The sequence below is a fragment of the Grammomys surdaster genome, unplaced genomic scaffold, assembly GCF_004785775.1.
Source record: "Grammomys surdaster isolate TR1022 unplaced genomic scaffold, NIH_TR_1.0 239, whole genome shotgun sequence".
Classification (NCBI taxonomy): domain Eukaryota; kingdom Metazoa; phylum Chordata; class Mammalia; order Rodentia; family Muridae; genus Grammomys; species Grammomys surdaster.
Genome location: NW_021604684.1, coordinates 5896912 through 5912941, shown reverse-complemented (window position 1 = coordinate 5912941; position 16030 = coordinate 5896912). Strand labels below are relative to the sequence as shown.

The window sequence follows — 16030 nt, the reverse complement described above, 5'->3', positions numbered from 1 at the left end:
TCTCTCTCTCTCTCTCTCTCTCTCTCTCTCTCTCTCTCTCTCTCTCCCTCCCCCTCCCCCTTCCTCCCTCCCTCTGTGTGAGAGAGTGCCACAGCATGTTTGTGAAAGTCAGAGGACAGCTTTCTTGAGTCGCTTCTCACCTTCAGCTATAGGACTCAGGGGTTAAACTCTGACTGTCAGGTTTATACTACAAATACTTTTATCATCTGAGCCATCTCTCTGCCCCTTAACTTTCTTTTAATGAACTCCTTTTACTAGTGGGTCACTAATACCCAATCATCAACTCAGTGAGCTATCCTCCAATCCAGGGATAGTTCCCACTTTTGGCTTTTACCTCCTCTGGACACCTCTTGCTTTAGTTTTAAGTTGTTCGTTTGCTGGCATGTTTGAGGATGGTGGCAGTGGGGGACAAATTTAGCTAGCCTGGGAATATTGGTTAAAAACAGACAGAAGAGCTCAATTTTATGAAGTGAAATTATTCAAGCCATTCCTAGATGCCACAGCAAGTAAATCGTAGAGTATCTGAAAATTAACCAGTGGAGGGTTGCCTAAGGGAGAGCCAGGAGGACAGTAAACCACTCAGGATCCAGGACGTCACTTCAAATGCGTCACAGAGGATTTGGTTGAATGAGTTTCCAAGATAAATTTCCAGAATGCTGTTTTCATTGTATTTGGGCCAAGACACTGGGTCTGCAGAGCGGCATGATGGTGTGTGTAGCTAGTCTAGGCTGGATAGCAAATAGGCTGGGATGAGCCGCAGTTAGCCTGAGTGGGCGCTAGTCTAGAGTGCATAATGATTAGTCTAGGGGTCATTACCAGCTATCATGCATCGAAGCACGACGTCAGACTTCTCCGGAACCTTCTGGGAAAGTAACGTTGATAAAAAACATAGTGTGTGCCTCTGGGGGCAGCCTGGATCTGTCATCCTTTCATGCCACGTGATCTGAAACATAAACAAGGCCACCATCACTGTATGTTCTGTGATTACCCTAACCTCCTTTGGAATCCCAGAAGCTGTGTGGTATGTCTCTGCTGCTCAGCCACAGTTGGGCCAGGAGGCAATTGGAGGGTCCTCAGAAACCTGGAGCACAGAGCTGTTAGGAATGGGTCAAGCAGTCATCTTACCCCTCTCAAAGCAGTTTGCAGTTTCTTTGATCTCCACCCACTAGAAGTCTAGTATTCCACATCCTCCCATGGCAGTGTCAAGTATCCCTCAAGGTACAGTTGGACATCCCTGCCTAAAAGCCACCAATTGAGCAGTGCTGGGACTATCCCACAGCTATAAGAGCACACACAGGGAAAATGAGCCCACAAGCCTGCAGTTATAGCTCTCTCTTCTTGCTCTGAAGGCTGGGAATGAGGCTCAGTTGAGAGAATGCTTTCCTGGTGTGTACAAAGTCCTGAGTTCTATCCCCAAATCATATAACCAGTCTGTAATCCCAAAACTATGGAGGTGTGGACAGGAAAGTCAGGAATTCAAGATCATCCTACGCTTACACAGCAAATTTGAAAACAGCCTAGGCTGGATGAGATCTTGTCTCAAAAATACAAAATAAACGAACAAACAAACAAAATATCATTTATATACTATTTATATATCCCCTCAAAAAGAGATGACTGTATTAAAATGAATCTTTGCAAGGGGAAGATGTTGAACTTTGGAAACTACTGACCCTTCTGAACACCAGTCTGGTACCCAGGGGAGGGGCTGGGTTTGTGTTTTTGAACACGCATGCCTTCTTTGGTAGTCACATACTTCTTAGCCATCAGGAAATGTCAGTTCACTTAATGTGTCTTAAATTAACTAAGAGTAGTTTTGATGCCTCTTATATTGCACACATGAGGAATATTAGGCTCAGGGAGTTTCCTCAACTAGCTGATGATAGCACAGCAAGTGGCTGCCAGCCTGAGGCTGCCCACCTTCAGGACTGTGCAGGCTAACACTGGAATAACAGTGCTCACAGCTTGTACAGATATGATGTAGCCATGAGAATGCAGGTGGGTCTGAATCCAAAGGACTTGTTCTTCCTACTCTACTGACAGACATATGTCAGCATCTCCCACCAAAGTTGTCCTTCACAAAGTCCCGAGCTTTGAAATCACAACTAAGTCTATCCAGTCGGAAACCGCTTCTGCTTTCAAACACCATGGAGCTCAGAAAGAGGACAAGAACCACAGTAGTGTGGTGAGCAAGAATGGAGAAGAGGGGATTAGAAAATGTAAGTGGTCAGTCTAGGGGTACTGGGTGCCATAAGATAGCCTGGATGTCAGCCATTAACACCCAGTCCCCACCCTCTTGTAGTCTGGATGCCAACTTTTTAAGCATTAGCACCCAGTTCCCACCCTTTCCTCTTAGTTTTCCAGAGGGTGTACTACCCAGAGAGATGGCTGCCAAAGAAGTTCCCTAGCATTAGATGAAGATCTCACTGACACCCACACAGTTGCTGAGGAACAGGAGTGAAGAAGGAAAACAAGTACAGAGAAAGAGACTTCACAGTGTGGAAAGACCTCTGCCTCAGTGGCAGGACCCAGCTCTGGAGGGGCTCCCTGTTCAAGTTGAACCAGGACTGTGGTGGTGGCAGAATCTCAAACAAACAAAAGACTCTTTCTACTTTGTCATAAAGACCTGGATCTATGTTCCTGTGTGGCCCTACCTAGTAGGCACTCCTCCTGGAAAATTCCAGTAGTAAGAGCTAGACATTCCACTACTAGAGAATGCTATCTAGGGCCTCTCTAGCTATTGCTGAGGTTTGAAACATCTCCTTCACGTCAAGATGATCTATTTAGTTTAGAATAAGGTGAGTTCTTGATCAAACTGTCTCTGCATGGAATACCTGCAAACTTGTCACATCCAGGTAAAGACACTCATTTAAGAGAACTCACTGCCGCCTTCCCTCCATCACAGGAAGCAAGATGATGCATAAGCCTGAGGCTTCACTGACTCATTTAATGGGTAGAAAAGGCTGCAGAGCTGAAGGTGGTACATGTTAGCATCAAAATGCAAGAGTCATGAACACTTCAGCAGGAAAAGAAGTTTGACATGGCCAGTAGCTACTAGGATCCATTGAAGGAAACAGAAAAGAAGGTTTGAAGGAAAGCTACTATCAGAACATGAGTCCTTTGGGGACTTGGAGCTGCATTTCCAATATTTTTGGTTGCAGGACTTCTATAAACACAGCACCTGAAGCACCTGGGGTTCCTGAGTAGGCCTTATATCTAACTCATAAGAGTCAGGCGAGCCTGTATCACTGTAGATGACGAATTAGTTGCATGGGACAAGAAGATAATTCCCCTGCAACTCCGTTCCAGAGTAGCTCACAAGCGTACTCAGTGGCTGAAGGTAACTAGGGACATGCCTCCTCATGCTGCTGCGAAGACCCACCTTTGCACAACAGGCAGAAGAAAACAATTAGTCTTCGACAGCACTATAGTTAGTTGCCCCTCGTTAGAGACTCAAGGGTGGTCATGGAAACCAGCGCTATCTATTTGGTTTGAGGTCTGTTTGTTAAATTTGAACATGTATTTAAGATTTTAAAGTTGACATTGCTCAGTACCTCTGAGAAGATAGTTTTAGAGTCAGAGGTACGCATGTGGCAGAAAGAAAAAATCTAAGTCACCTCTGGCTTTTCATCTTACTGAAGTGCTGAAGACAAAACCTAGAGCCTGATGTGTTAGGCAAGTCCTCTACTATTGATGCACACGCCTAGACCCAATTTTTTAAATGGTATTCTACAACAGTGTAGTAAACCCCATGCATGTGTTCATCCATTCACCATGACACAACACAGGGGAGGGGCAAGAGCTGGCAAAACCTATGGACTTGTGGCTTCAAGTTGGAAATGCTACCTCCTGTGACTTATTGACCAATGTTATATTTAAACATATCTATAATGATATAATTAACATACCACATGCTTCACCCACTCAAAAGCTATGACTCTGTGACTTTCATTATAACTAGCTTGTGCAACCAGCATGCCCACAGTCACTTTTAGAACGTGCTGTCACCCCCAAAGGAAGCCTCGCTCACCTCCCCCTTTCATTATCCCCATGCCCAGTCAGTCCATGTCCACACAGTCTTGTCACCACCAAGACACTTTCTAGTTCTATGGATTTGTTTCTTCTGGACACTTTGAATAATCACTCTTCCTCTTGGCGTAATGTTGTCAAGTTTGTTGGGAAGATCTTGTCTCGCTGTTGACAAGAAAGATGACTACCTTGGCTCTCCACATTCTTATAAACTTACTCAGATTCTTGGGGAATCTCACAGCTGGGAAATGCTCTCCTGAGCAAGAGACATCCTACCTAGGCTTCTGGACCAAACCCAGGCTGCCATCGAACAGATGTAGATGCAGCTCTGTCACTTCTCTGGGTAAAGAATGGAGCCTAGTTCGTCCCCTGTCGGCAGGGCAATGGTAACAGTGTAAGGATCAGAACCCGTGTCAGCTGCCTGTTGCATGATTAGTTCGGGTGATAGTAACCTGGAGGCTCTCAGGTAGGACTGCCTCTTCACAAATTTCCTTTTCTGCTGTGGGTTACGACAGTGCTGTTGTTTTTTTAAGTGATATTCCAACTAACAGGTAAACAAGTCTCCTAGAGCAATGCTCCTTGAGAAAGTGATACACAGAGCAAGCTGCCTCCCACTCCTATTCCTAGGACCACGGCTGTGGGTTAAACGGAAAGAAAGGGCTCACAAAGCTGGGCTGGTGGCAAGACTCCTGTGCGTCAACTTCAACTCCTCCACAGGTGACCACTTCCTGTCAGTTCTGTCCCACACGTGAAACTCCTGACATGACAGTGTGCTTGACTCACGAGGTTGGGTTAGCTTCTGAGCATCTTAGCCACTGGGCACTGACTGTTCTCTGAGGGAAAGGGACAGTTAAGTCGGGCTGTGGTTCATGTTTCGTGGCTTCCCTGTAGGTGAGAATGACATGTTTATAGTCCTGTGCTAGAGATGACGGATGAATACTGAGCGTGCTGGGGGTGACAAATTGAGGCTGAACTATTAGCCTTGATGGAGGGAGACACAGAGGGAGAGCTTCAAAATCAACCTAAGCGGGGAAGCAAATTAGCTCAAAAGAACATCAGATTTTTAGCCCCTACCTGCTATTCTTTCCTTCTTTCTTTTTCCTGTGTGGTTCAGGGCAAGTTTTTTACTTTAAAAAGAAAAAAAAATGATACAGGGTTTTAAGTATACAGATCTTAAGTACATACATTTATGCCTTTAGAAAGTACATGTAATATATGTGTTTAGAGATGACCACTTAGGAGATTTTATACACACACACACACACACACACACACACACACACACACATAAACACACAAAGACATTCATAAGAGAGAAGTTGTGACTGGGAAGGACAGCAAGCCATAGAAGGAGTTGGAAGATAAAGGAAGCATAGGAATGAAGTGAATATAGTAGTACTAGTTAAGTTAGTATAAAGACTCTAAAGGTCATCTGAATAGCAAAATAAGCACTGTGTGAGCATTGTCTAACTCTGGGGCTTTGGACTTAATGTCTGGAAAATTATAAAAGCCATGCCTCTTACACAAATTGGTAGAGAGAAAGTATGAGTCTATAGGCAGGTTCTTAGGAGGATTTCAAACATCTGAAAAAGGCCAAGGTTTATTTTGGCTCAGCACAGAGAGTCAGCTGTCATCATCAAGAACAAGGAAGAGGCCATAGAGCACGGGAGTGGCTCTTACAGAGCTGGCAGGAGAGCCAGCCATCGAGTCTTTTCACTGTGGGAAAGGCAGGGTTACTTGATTGCCATTGGCAGGGCTAGTCCTGAATTTACTGTTACTGATCTTTTGGACACCACACACATTGCCCTTAGTACTCAGCCCCATGTTAGGGGAAGTACCCTCCCCAAAGGGGTTCTGGACATTTCATAAGGGCATGTTCAAGACAGACTGCCCAGGCACAGATAACATTTTGCGGGGGAGAGGGGGTTGGTTGCTGGCATAATGGTGCATGCCTGTGATCCCAGCACTTGGGAGTCTGCAGCAGGAGGATCATGAATAGAAAGATCCTGTTCCCAGTGTGTTTAGGCCTGCTGGGACTAGATGTCCCAGGGTGGGGGTGGTAGCCAAGGGGAAAAAGGATGTTTGGTGCCTATCATGTGCAGTTGCAAGGCATGACCACAGTTAATCCTCATAGTGAGATTCTTACATGTATATCTTTTCCTACTTCACACATAATTATTGGAAGCATAAGTAAATGATCATTTTTGTTGTTTATTTATCCGAGACAGCATTTCACTGTATAGCCCAGGGTGACCTCAAATTCAATACCTCCTGCCCTTGCCTTGAAAGTGCTAGGGTCACAGGCCTATGTGCTACCATGTCCCAAGATTAGGTACCTTTTAAGAACTGTGTGACAAGCCTCTCTCGTGACCTGAAAGTTTTGGAACTGCGGTGTGATATGGGCCCAGGTAAGTTGGCATGTCACTTGGGTCTGATGCTAAGGTGACCATGAAAAATAAAGGCGAGAGAACAAATGTGTGAAAAGGTATTCAGCAGTCTTGTCATTAGGGAGAACCAAATCAGAGCCACAATAAGATGCCAGCTCACACCCGCCAGGAGGGCTGCATGCCAGCTAGGACATGAAGAAGGAAAAGAGCAGCAGCCCTCATGTCTCCCCAGTAGAGTGTAAAAACAGCAAAGACATTTTAAGTTTCTTAAAGAGTTAAACATAAATCCATCTAATGGGTGATCAATTCCACACCTAGCAATCATTGCCAAGAGAAACAAAAACATCCATCTTCACATCATTTGCAGAGTTATTCAGAGAAGCCAAAAATCAGAAACAACCAGAATGTGCGACTGATGAATAGACCAAGTGTGGCAGTCGCGTACCTGCGTAATAAGAGGAACAAAGGACGTTCATGGTGTGACATGGACGAAGCTCAAAGCACTCTCAACATGCTCAACAAAAGAAGTAAGACCCAAAGACCCACAGGATGTGATTCCATGTACAAAACATCCAAAGAAAGCCAAGGGGACACAGGTTGGTTAGTGGTTGCTGGTGGGAAGAAGACTGACAACATATATATGTGTATATGTACATGTATATGTGTATATGTGCATATGTATGCATATATATATATGCATACATGTATATGTGTATATATATGTTAGGCTATATATATGTCATATATTATATATGAGGAGGATATGTTTTCTATGTGTATTAGTATATATATCTTATATACTAGATATATGCTACATATAATATATGTATTATATATCCTAACTTATATATGTATATATACAAAACATATCATTCTGCCTTAGCCTCAAAAGTGCTAGAATCACAGGCAGGGCTGCAATGTGATATGGGCCCAGGTGAGTTGTTTCCAATATATATAAATACATATATATGTATATACGCATATACACATATACACATATACACATATACACATATTCACATATACACATATACATATATACATTAATGTACACACACACAGAGTTCTATGAAGCACGAAAGTAGAAGGGGGCTATTTGGCAAGAGGCAGGGGACCAGCAGGAAGGAAGAGAAAGCACAGGAAAGGGTGACCAATGATTGAACTTGAGCAAAGTATGCAATATGCATATTTGAACATGTCATAACAAAGCCCATCTATTGTACAATGAATATATATTGATAATACTTTTTTTAAACACTACATGTGCCCAAGAATCTTTTGTGACAAAATACATGATGATAGTTACCTCTTTGGTAAGTTTACTGAAACAAAATCATTGCATCAAAACTTAGAGTGGATTATATGATATGCAAATACATCATAACAAAGCACATGCTAAAAATAGAGAAAGGAGACAAATGCTTGGGCAGCACCTACTGTTTTCATCGAAGCTCTGCTGTGATAAAAGACTGGAAGCAGCATAAGCATCCATTAGTAGGAATCTGATGTTATGTGTCTAAACAGTAGAATCTTCTTGTAGTTTGTTTGTTGCTATTGATAGAGTATCTTGCAACCCAAACTTCAAACTCCCTGTGTAGCTGAGGATGACCTTGAACTTCTGACTGTCCTACTTCGACCTCCCAATGCTAGGATCATACAGATGGTGGGATTGAATGCTGGACTTCTTGCATGCTAAGCAAACACTACCAACTCAGCTAACACCCCTAGCCCTTGATAGAATCTTTTAACAGCAGTAAATATTAAAAGGGAATAAGGAAGTTCTGTATGACAGATATGAAGTAACCTCCAAAATATATTGATAAGTGAAATGAGGTACAGAATGCCAGCCCTTTTATTTAGAAAAATATCTTGAGGTCGACAAGATGACTCAGTGGATAATGGCACTCCTAACTAATGGAGTTGGATAGACACATGGTGGAAGTAGAAAACCAACTCCAAAAGCTGTCTTTAGACCTCTACTCACATGATGTACATTGACAAGTATACAGAGAGAGAGAGAGAGAGAGAGAGAGAGAGAGAGAGAGAGAGAGAGAGAAATAAAATGTGAACATTTCCTAATATGCTTATTTGTACATTTAATATGTTTAGAAATACACAAAAATCTGGTAGTCTAGTTGTCTTGAGGATTTAGGGGAACATGATGATATTGTTTAAGGACAGTGGCTTTACATTACTTTACCTAATAAAATTTAATGTTTACAGTATTTGTGTGTATACTACTAAAGACAGGGTGAATAGTGGGCTTGGAGTTGCTGTTTTCTCTAGCTTTTCTTTTTTAACTTTATTTTTTATTTGTTTTTGGTAGACTAGTTTTCCCACTGATATTCCTCCCCCCCACTCCCCTCTCCTCTGCCATTTAAACTCATTTCCAATTCTTTGATGGAGGAATCTAAAAAATACCTCAAGGTTATACATGTCAGAGCTTAGTACCTCCCTGATTTCATATTGAAAAACATAGACATGATAAGTGTCTTTCCCAAGGTCATACAGATTTTTAATGAAAGCGCATGGGCTTCCTGAATATGATTATTGATTTGTCAGATGATACACATCCATCTGTCTTATCCTGGCCTCTGAAGGTAAAAGATGGAAGAGAGGAAGACTTACAATGCATAAAGCAAACCCATCCTGGTGGTGCACATCTACAGTCCACCTACTTGGGAGCCCAAGGCAAGAGGTTGAAAAGTTCAATGTCAGTGGTGAGATCCTGTTACAAAGATACAGAGTGAGATCCTGTTACAAAGTAAGAAGTAAAAGGATGGATAAGGCTACAACTCAGTCATGGAGCACTTGCCTAGCATGTACAAGGCCCTAGACTCAATTCCCAATAAAGCACACACACTCACACACACATATTCATACATACATACACACACTCACACCTATACACACACACTCGCACATACACACACATACACACACATACACACACCTACACACACTCACACCTACACACTCATACCTTCACACTCACATACTTATACATACATACATACACACTCACATATACACACATACACACACTCACACATACACACATACACTCATACCCACACACACACTCACACATACACACATATACACACACCTACACACACACTCACACATACACACACATACACACTCACACCTACACACCTACACACATACACACACACTCACACATACATACACACACATACACACACTCACACATACACACACTCACACACATACTCACACATATACACACACCCGTTCACACACAGAGGCATGCATACATACATGCACAGGTAGAACACGCTCCAGCGAGATCACTTGTGAGTTAATGGTTATTACTTTGGTTGAAAGTTGAATGTCACAGATTGCTATGTGTAGTCTCCAGTTGCATCACCAAGACCCTTCAGAAAGAACACTGTAAGAGAAAAGCACCCCTTCCCCTGGGTCCCCTTGTTCTCCACATTCACCCAGGCTCCTACTATACCCCACTGTAACAAACCCAAGGCAATGCTGGCCCATCCCACAAGCCTGCTTTATGCAGTCCTGGAGAGCAAACCCTGAATCATGAGAACTTTAGAATTTTGCCAATTATTCTTAAATATCACTGTTGTGGGAAGCAAGATATACCTTAGGGACGAAGAATATCACACTCAAAAAAAATTTAAAGAACTCCATGGGCTAGAGAGATGGCACAGCACTTCAGAGCACTTGTTTTTTCGAGGACTCAGGTTCAATTCCCAGTAACCACATGGCTACACGCAAGCATATGTAACTCTAGTTTGAGTGAGTCTGATGTCTTTTCTGACCTCCGCAGGTACTAGGAATACATAAGATATACATACATACATACATGCAAAGCATACACATAAAATTAAATAAACAGGTCTTTTTAAAAAATTAAGGTTCTCAGAGCACAGTACTACATTCAAGGGCTCAGTCCATTGACAGATAAGGTTGCTCTGTAGAAAAATACATTTATTTATTTTATTTGTCTTTTATTTGTCTGAGCTGTACCTTAAAACAGGCTCGTCCTAACCTTTAATGCAGTAGTTCTCAACCTTCCTACTGTTGCAACCCTTTATTACAGTTCCTCATGTGGTGACCTTCCCAACATAAAATTATTTTCATTGCTACTTCCTAACTGTAATTTTTCTACTGCTATGAATTGTGATGTAAATACCTAATATGCAACCCCTGGAGGTTGCAACCCACAGGTTGAGAACCATTGTTTTAAGGCCTGAATGAGCCTACTGTTAACTTTAAATCAATGGGATGACTTCAGAGATTTCTCTCCAATCATCGTTTCAGGGTATCTCCGGTATCTCCATCCACTCAGGTCCACTCAAAAGCCTTATAACTTCATGCGATCAGACCTGCCTTTCCTGCTTTGTAAGCTCTGGCTGGTTTAAATGGATCATGGTTCTCTTGGTACTGGTCAGTTCAGAGACCAAGTCTAAGCCAATTAATTGTGTGTGACATGGTCCAGAAAGAAGTGCTGGGGACAATCCAAATGATACAAAGCTTAGGCCTTCCACTCTGTCCTCAACAGAAAAGAGCAAGCAGGGGGATGTCAGAGTGGCTTTCTTGACAGAAACCTACCTGTCTTGAGACTGTGAGAAAGCTGCCTTGAGGTTGAAACCAAAACAGAGAGAAGCTGAGCCTCCAGAAAAGCAAAGAAACGGAACATGAGTCCTGATCTATCTCCTAGACTTTTCTTCCATTGTATGAGCAATAAATTCCCATGTTATTGTGATAGTCTGTAAGCGAATTTTGTTCTACTTCTCAAAGACATATTGAAGTAGCCACATCACCTCCTCCTTCACATTGGTTCCCAGAATTCCTACTACCGACTCTTCATTCCAAAGCCACATAACAACCAAGTTATAGACAGAAGCAATGGACTTCAGAACACCAAATTGTAGACAGAAGCAACAGAGTTAAGATTAGATGGCTTACTCAAAGAATGTTACCCTAAGAGAGCTCTGAGAGCACTGTGGAAAATATAACCAAACTTATTTTATTTCTTATTTATTCCTTTTCCACCCTCCATGATTTTATTTAGTTTTTCCTATTTCTCTTATGAATCTTCCACATCTACCTGTTCAAATCCCACCAGTTTTAAATCATTTAAACACAAGTGCTTGCTTCCTTCAAAAGCTTCCCTGATACCCTCAACTGGAAAAAGCCAACTCATTTCCAGATGATGAGCTGCTCTCCTACATGTAGCTAGACTGGGAACTGCTTGCCTACAGAGTACCTGATTAGATTCTCTTCTTTGGACTATTTTAAGCACTAACATAAGGTGTCCATAACCTTGGCATCTCTGATAAAGTAAATTCAGGGACCGAAAAACCACATGTGCAGAAAAAGCTTGTCTTTAGGAAATTGTATGCCAAAGAGTTGCTTCTCTTGGGGTGGTTTCTGCATCACAACCATCAGCATCGTCTGAGTATGTGGAAGAAATACAAACATGTGGGACCTCTGAACCAGAGGATCTTGGGTAGGTCCCGCAACAGACATTTTACAAACTGTCTGCAATCTGATGTGCTTGGAATTTGAAGAACAATTAGCCTCAAGAATGCCTTAAGCTATAGATTGAGAAGCAGATGAGCCTGGTCATCCTGGAGCAGGTTGAAGATCAAGTGAAGATGGAGAGCTGTGCTTCCTGAGATGAAACTGTAGTAGCCATGGAGGATCAGGCTCTGGAGTGGTAAATGCATGGTGTCCAGCCTAGCTATTCAGATCTGAGTGTCCCTTTAGCCTGGCCATCCAGTCCATTGACTTGGTCTCCAGATGGTCCTGGTCAGGTATGCATCTACAGAAACTCCAATAAGGGTTCTAGGTGTGTGTGTGCGTGTGTGTGTGTCTGTGTGTGTGCATGCACACACACCAGTCTTGTGGAGGTCGCATGTGAATGTGTGTGCACATGTGTGCAGGTCCTAAGACAACCTCAGGGGTTGCTCCTCAGATGCCACCCACCTTGTTTTTGATCTTGTTGTTGTTGCTATTTTTTATATTTACATTTTGTGTGCAGATGGTGGGCATTCGTGTGCTCCAATATGGATGTGAAAGTCAGCAGACTCTTGCAGGAATCAGATCTCTCCTTCTACTATGTGAGTTCCAGAGATTAAACACAGGTCAACTAGCCAGTGCCTCTACCCAGTGAGCCTTCTTAATGGCTTAGTTTTTTTGTTTTGCTTTCAAGACACTACCTTTCATTAGCCTATGGCTCACCTAGCAGGTTAGGCTGGCTGGTGAACCCCAAGGATCTGCCTGTCTCTATCCCTACTGACATTACATATTCACCATATTGTATTACATATTGTATTCACCATAATGCCTGGGTGTTTTGTTTGTTTGTTTGGGTTTTTTTTAATGTGGGTTCTGGGGATTTGGCTTATTTCCTTATGCTTGAAAGGTAAGTACCTTACTGACTTAACTACCTCCCCAGCCCTAAACATTCTGTAGTGCTCTTTTCTTTCTTTGAAGGTATTTATTCCCTCATTATTGCCAGATGTAAAACACACTATTTCTCACTCCCAAGTTTCTTACATAATCTACATTTTTAGTTTTCCTTTGGGGCAGAAATAAGCTGAGAGCCACAGGGCTGCCTGTGACCTTCCAGTAACTCAGGCAAAGAATGTATCGAGATACTTTTATCTATCTGGGGAAAACCCTGAGAGGGTTCACTAAAGGAAGGAACAATAGAGGTGTCTGCTGTCACAGTTCTTTGGAAATATCCCATGAGCCCTAGGCAAGATTCTTGTCTCTACTTATGTGCCTCATGGGCCTCATGGGCCTCATGGGCCTCATTAGCCACTACAGGTCTCACAGCTCCAGTCTACAGTGTGGTGCTGAGACGGAAACCACACTGCTTCCATGATGGCCCATCCAGGTGCTGGTTCTATTCAACCGCGCCAACCACATGTCTCCTTAGAGAATTCCTATCTCTTCTCCCATATTCTACCTGATCTGTTTAATTAATTTGAGGCTAAACTATAATCTTTGAGGAAAGACTAGACTTCTGCCTTACTTTACATACTTCTCACAATAACCACAGACATTGGCTTGTACAAGTAGAATTACCCTACTCTCCATTCTGCTATGGCTCCCCTAACATTCAGACTTTAACAAGGTACCAACATATATTTATTCATATATATATATATATATATATATATATATTCTGAAATGATGATGATAAAGCTTTGCTTACTCTTTAAGATAATATAACATATCATTTTCAATACAAAATGTATTTTCTCTTATTTATCATCAATATATTCTAAGGTAGAATCCTTTTTTAAAATTGTTTTGTGACACATTATTTTTAAGTATAGAATTTTCCTCTGAGTGTCTAATTTTTCATTGTGTCACTGACAATAAGAAGGGTTTTTTTTTTCTATTACTCTGTGTAGTTACTATGGTCTTATCCTGAAGTCTTACAGGAGAGACTTTAATGACAAAGGTGAAAGACATACTTTTGTTGAGGAACTATGGCGCCGCAGATACTTCAGATGTTTGTGTTCATCCCACCTCCTGTGAACCCTGTTAAAATGGGTGCTATCTTTATTTTACAGGTAAGAAAAACTGAGCTGGAGTTAGAAGTGGATTTCACATTGAGCTCCAGATCCTGTCCTTCCTTCTTGAAGACTATTCAACTTCCCTCAGCTCAGTACAGAATAGGGAGGGAGTTCCCAGGCACATTCTGTGAAGTAGTGTAAGCAATCTCCCTGCTTATGCTAATATCTACACAAAGTATGTGTCAGGCTGGTCAAAATTAATGTAGTTGAAGCTTTGTGCATGATTTGAATACAAACTCCACTCTACTAAAAATGTCCTCCAATCTCATGTTTGGTGAACACTTCGAAAGGGCAAAGTACTCTGAGATTTAAAATGTGTTTAGATCCTAGTTTTCAGTATCTGCACCTGCCTGTTGGCCATCAGCACTTTTTAATACAGGATGTGTCAAGTTGTTGCTACAGAAGCCTGCTTGCATCCTTGGTTTTGGTTCAGAACTCTGAGAGCACACACGCTCTAGTCCCCCTTAGCTGGCATGCTGGCACACTCTAGTTCCCATTAGCTGGCATGCTAGTACACTCTAACCAAACTACATGCCTTTAGAACAGTGCTCTGGTTAATCGTGCGTAACCACTCTTGGCTGAAGGAAGGTTACCTTTTTGTATAATAAAGAAGCTGTGGAGAGGAAATCATTTGAGCAAAGGCAGGTGAAATGCTGAACTTGCTTTAATCTATTTTTAAATGGTTGTCAGATGTCCGAAAGTGACACCCTTAATGGGACATTCTAAAGTTTAGATGTATTCATTAAAATTTACTAAGACCCAACACAATGGTGAATCTTTATTATTACCATTATTGATTTCCCCTTTTAAGTGACTTTTTACCTCGAGGTCTCTTTCATCTGTTTCATGACAGTGAATGTCTGTATAAGGCATTTGTAAACAGACGATGGCTTTCTGGCAACTTGATCTATTACTGCACAACACACTGCTGCCCACCTAGAAAGCTAACTTTTGAGCAAACTATTCAGACACCTAGGGCTAGTATCCACTGAAATCAGCCTCAATTTCTTCAAGTTTGCAGTGGATATGATCTTCATGTACAAATTGGTCCTTTGGACCATTTTTTATGTCTGTTGTCTCTAGCTGATAAGACAGATATGATGTGAAAGGAACAGTTTTAACCACTGGCAGACCAAAATAAACAAACATTTAAAAATGCTCCTGCATTTCATAGCAGTCAGAGGGGACTCAACACATGACCGTGGGCATTTGGCCACATTAAAGCCCTATACACCACAATATCCCATCCAGCTTTGGTCTGTTTCAGAAAGAAGCAACCTGCTTGGTTCTCTGTTATAGAAAATGTCAATGGTGATATATTTAAAGTACAACCAATCCTTGTTAAAAACCAAAAGTCTCCATACTTACTTTTCAATACTGTTTATCCGACAGATGTTATTGGAGGGGCGGCTCGTTGTTGGGGTCCCTTGGCTGTATGTGAAGCATTGATTGGATGTCCTTCTGTCCTTGTCCCCTGACAAGGACTCAAATTCAAGGTCTTGTCCACAAACAGATCAAAGCGCAGTTGGTTCTGTTTCAGAAAAACTCATGTCTTCCTAAGAGGGAAAAGTCCGTGCCCAAGCAAGCTCTGGAAGAAGAGCATGTTTTGCCTGCCCTTGAATGAACTAGGTCACTGCTGAAGCTGGAGAATATTTTTTAGCATCACTGTGATGAAACTTGAGGGCCGTTTTCTGCAGTAGGTGCGACACTTGTTGACACTGCCTGCCGGAGAGGCCCTGGCAAAGGGACTTGATGAAACACAGTCCTAGGGAGCTGAAATCCAGAGTAGTTGTCACTGACGCTGCTGGGGACGGACAGCTCCCTGCAAAGCCCATGCAGAACCTTGACTTAATTGCTCTCCTCTAAGGAAAGCAAACACATTGAGGGAATCAGTCATTGGAAGTCATGGCAGGAAACCCTCGGGGAGGGTAAAAGAGCAGTGAAAATGAGAGCTTGTGTGTGGTCCATTTAGAAATGGCACTGAGTCTTCCTCTGAAGCTCTCTGAGCCGAAGAAACAGAAGGTCAGGTCG

The 16030-nt window shown here is 42.3% G+C and overlaps 1 protein-coding gene across 1 annotated transcript in view; it reads right to left on the bottom strand.

The window, feature by feature from the left end:
• Alpk2 (alpha kinase 2) overlaps nucleotides 1-15621 on the bottom strand; it is a 126000-nt gene extending 110379 nt beyond the window's left edge. Inside the window, exons 1-2 of the mRNA XM_028774303.1 lie at nucleotides 15368-15621; nucleotides 817-943 (exon numbers count right to left, since the gene is read on the bottom strand). Of these exons, the coding sequence (XP_028630136.1) occupies nucleotides 817-925 (109 nt within the window). The 5' untranslated portion in view covers nucleotides 926-943; nucleotides 15368-15621. The remainder of the gene's footprint in view (nucleotides 1-816; nucleotides 944-15367) is intronic.
• Nucleotides 15622-16030: the final 409 nt, after the last annotated feature.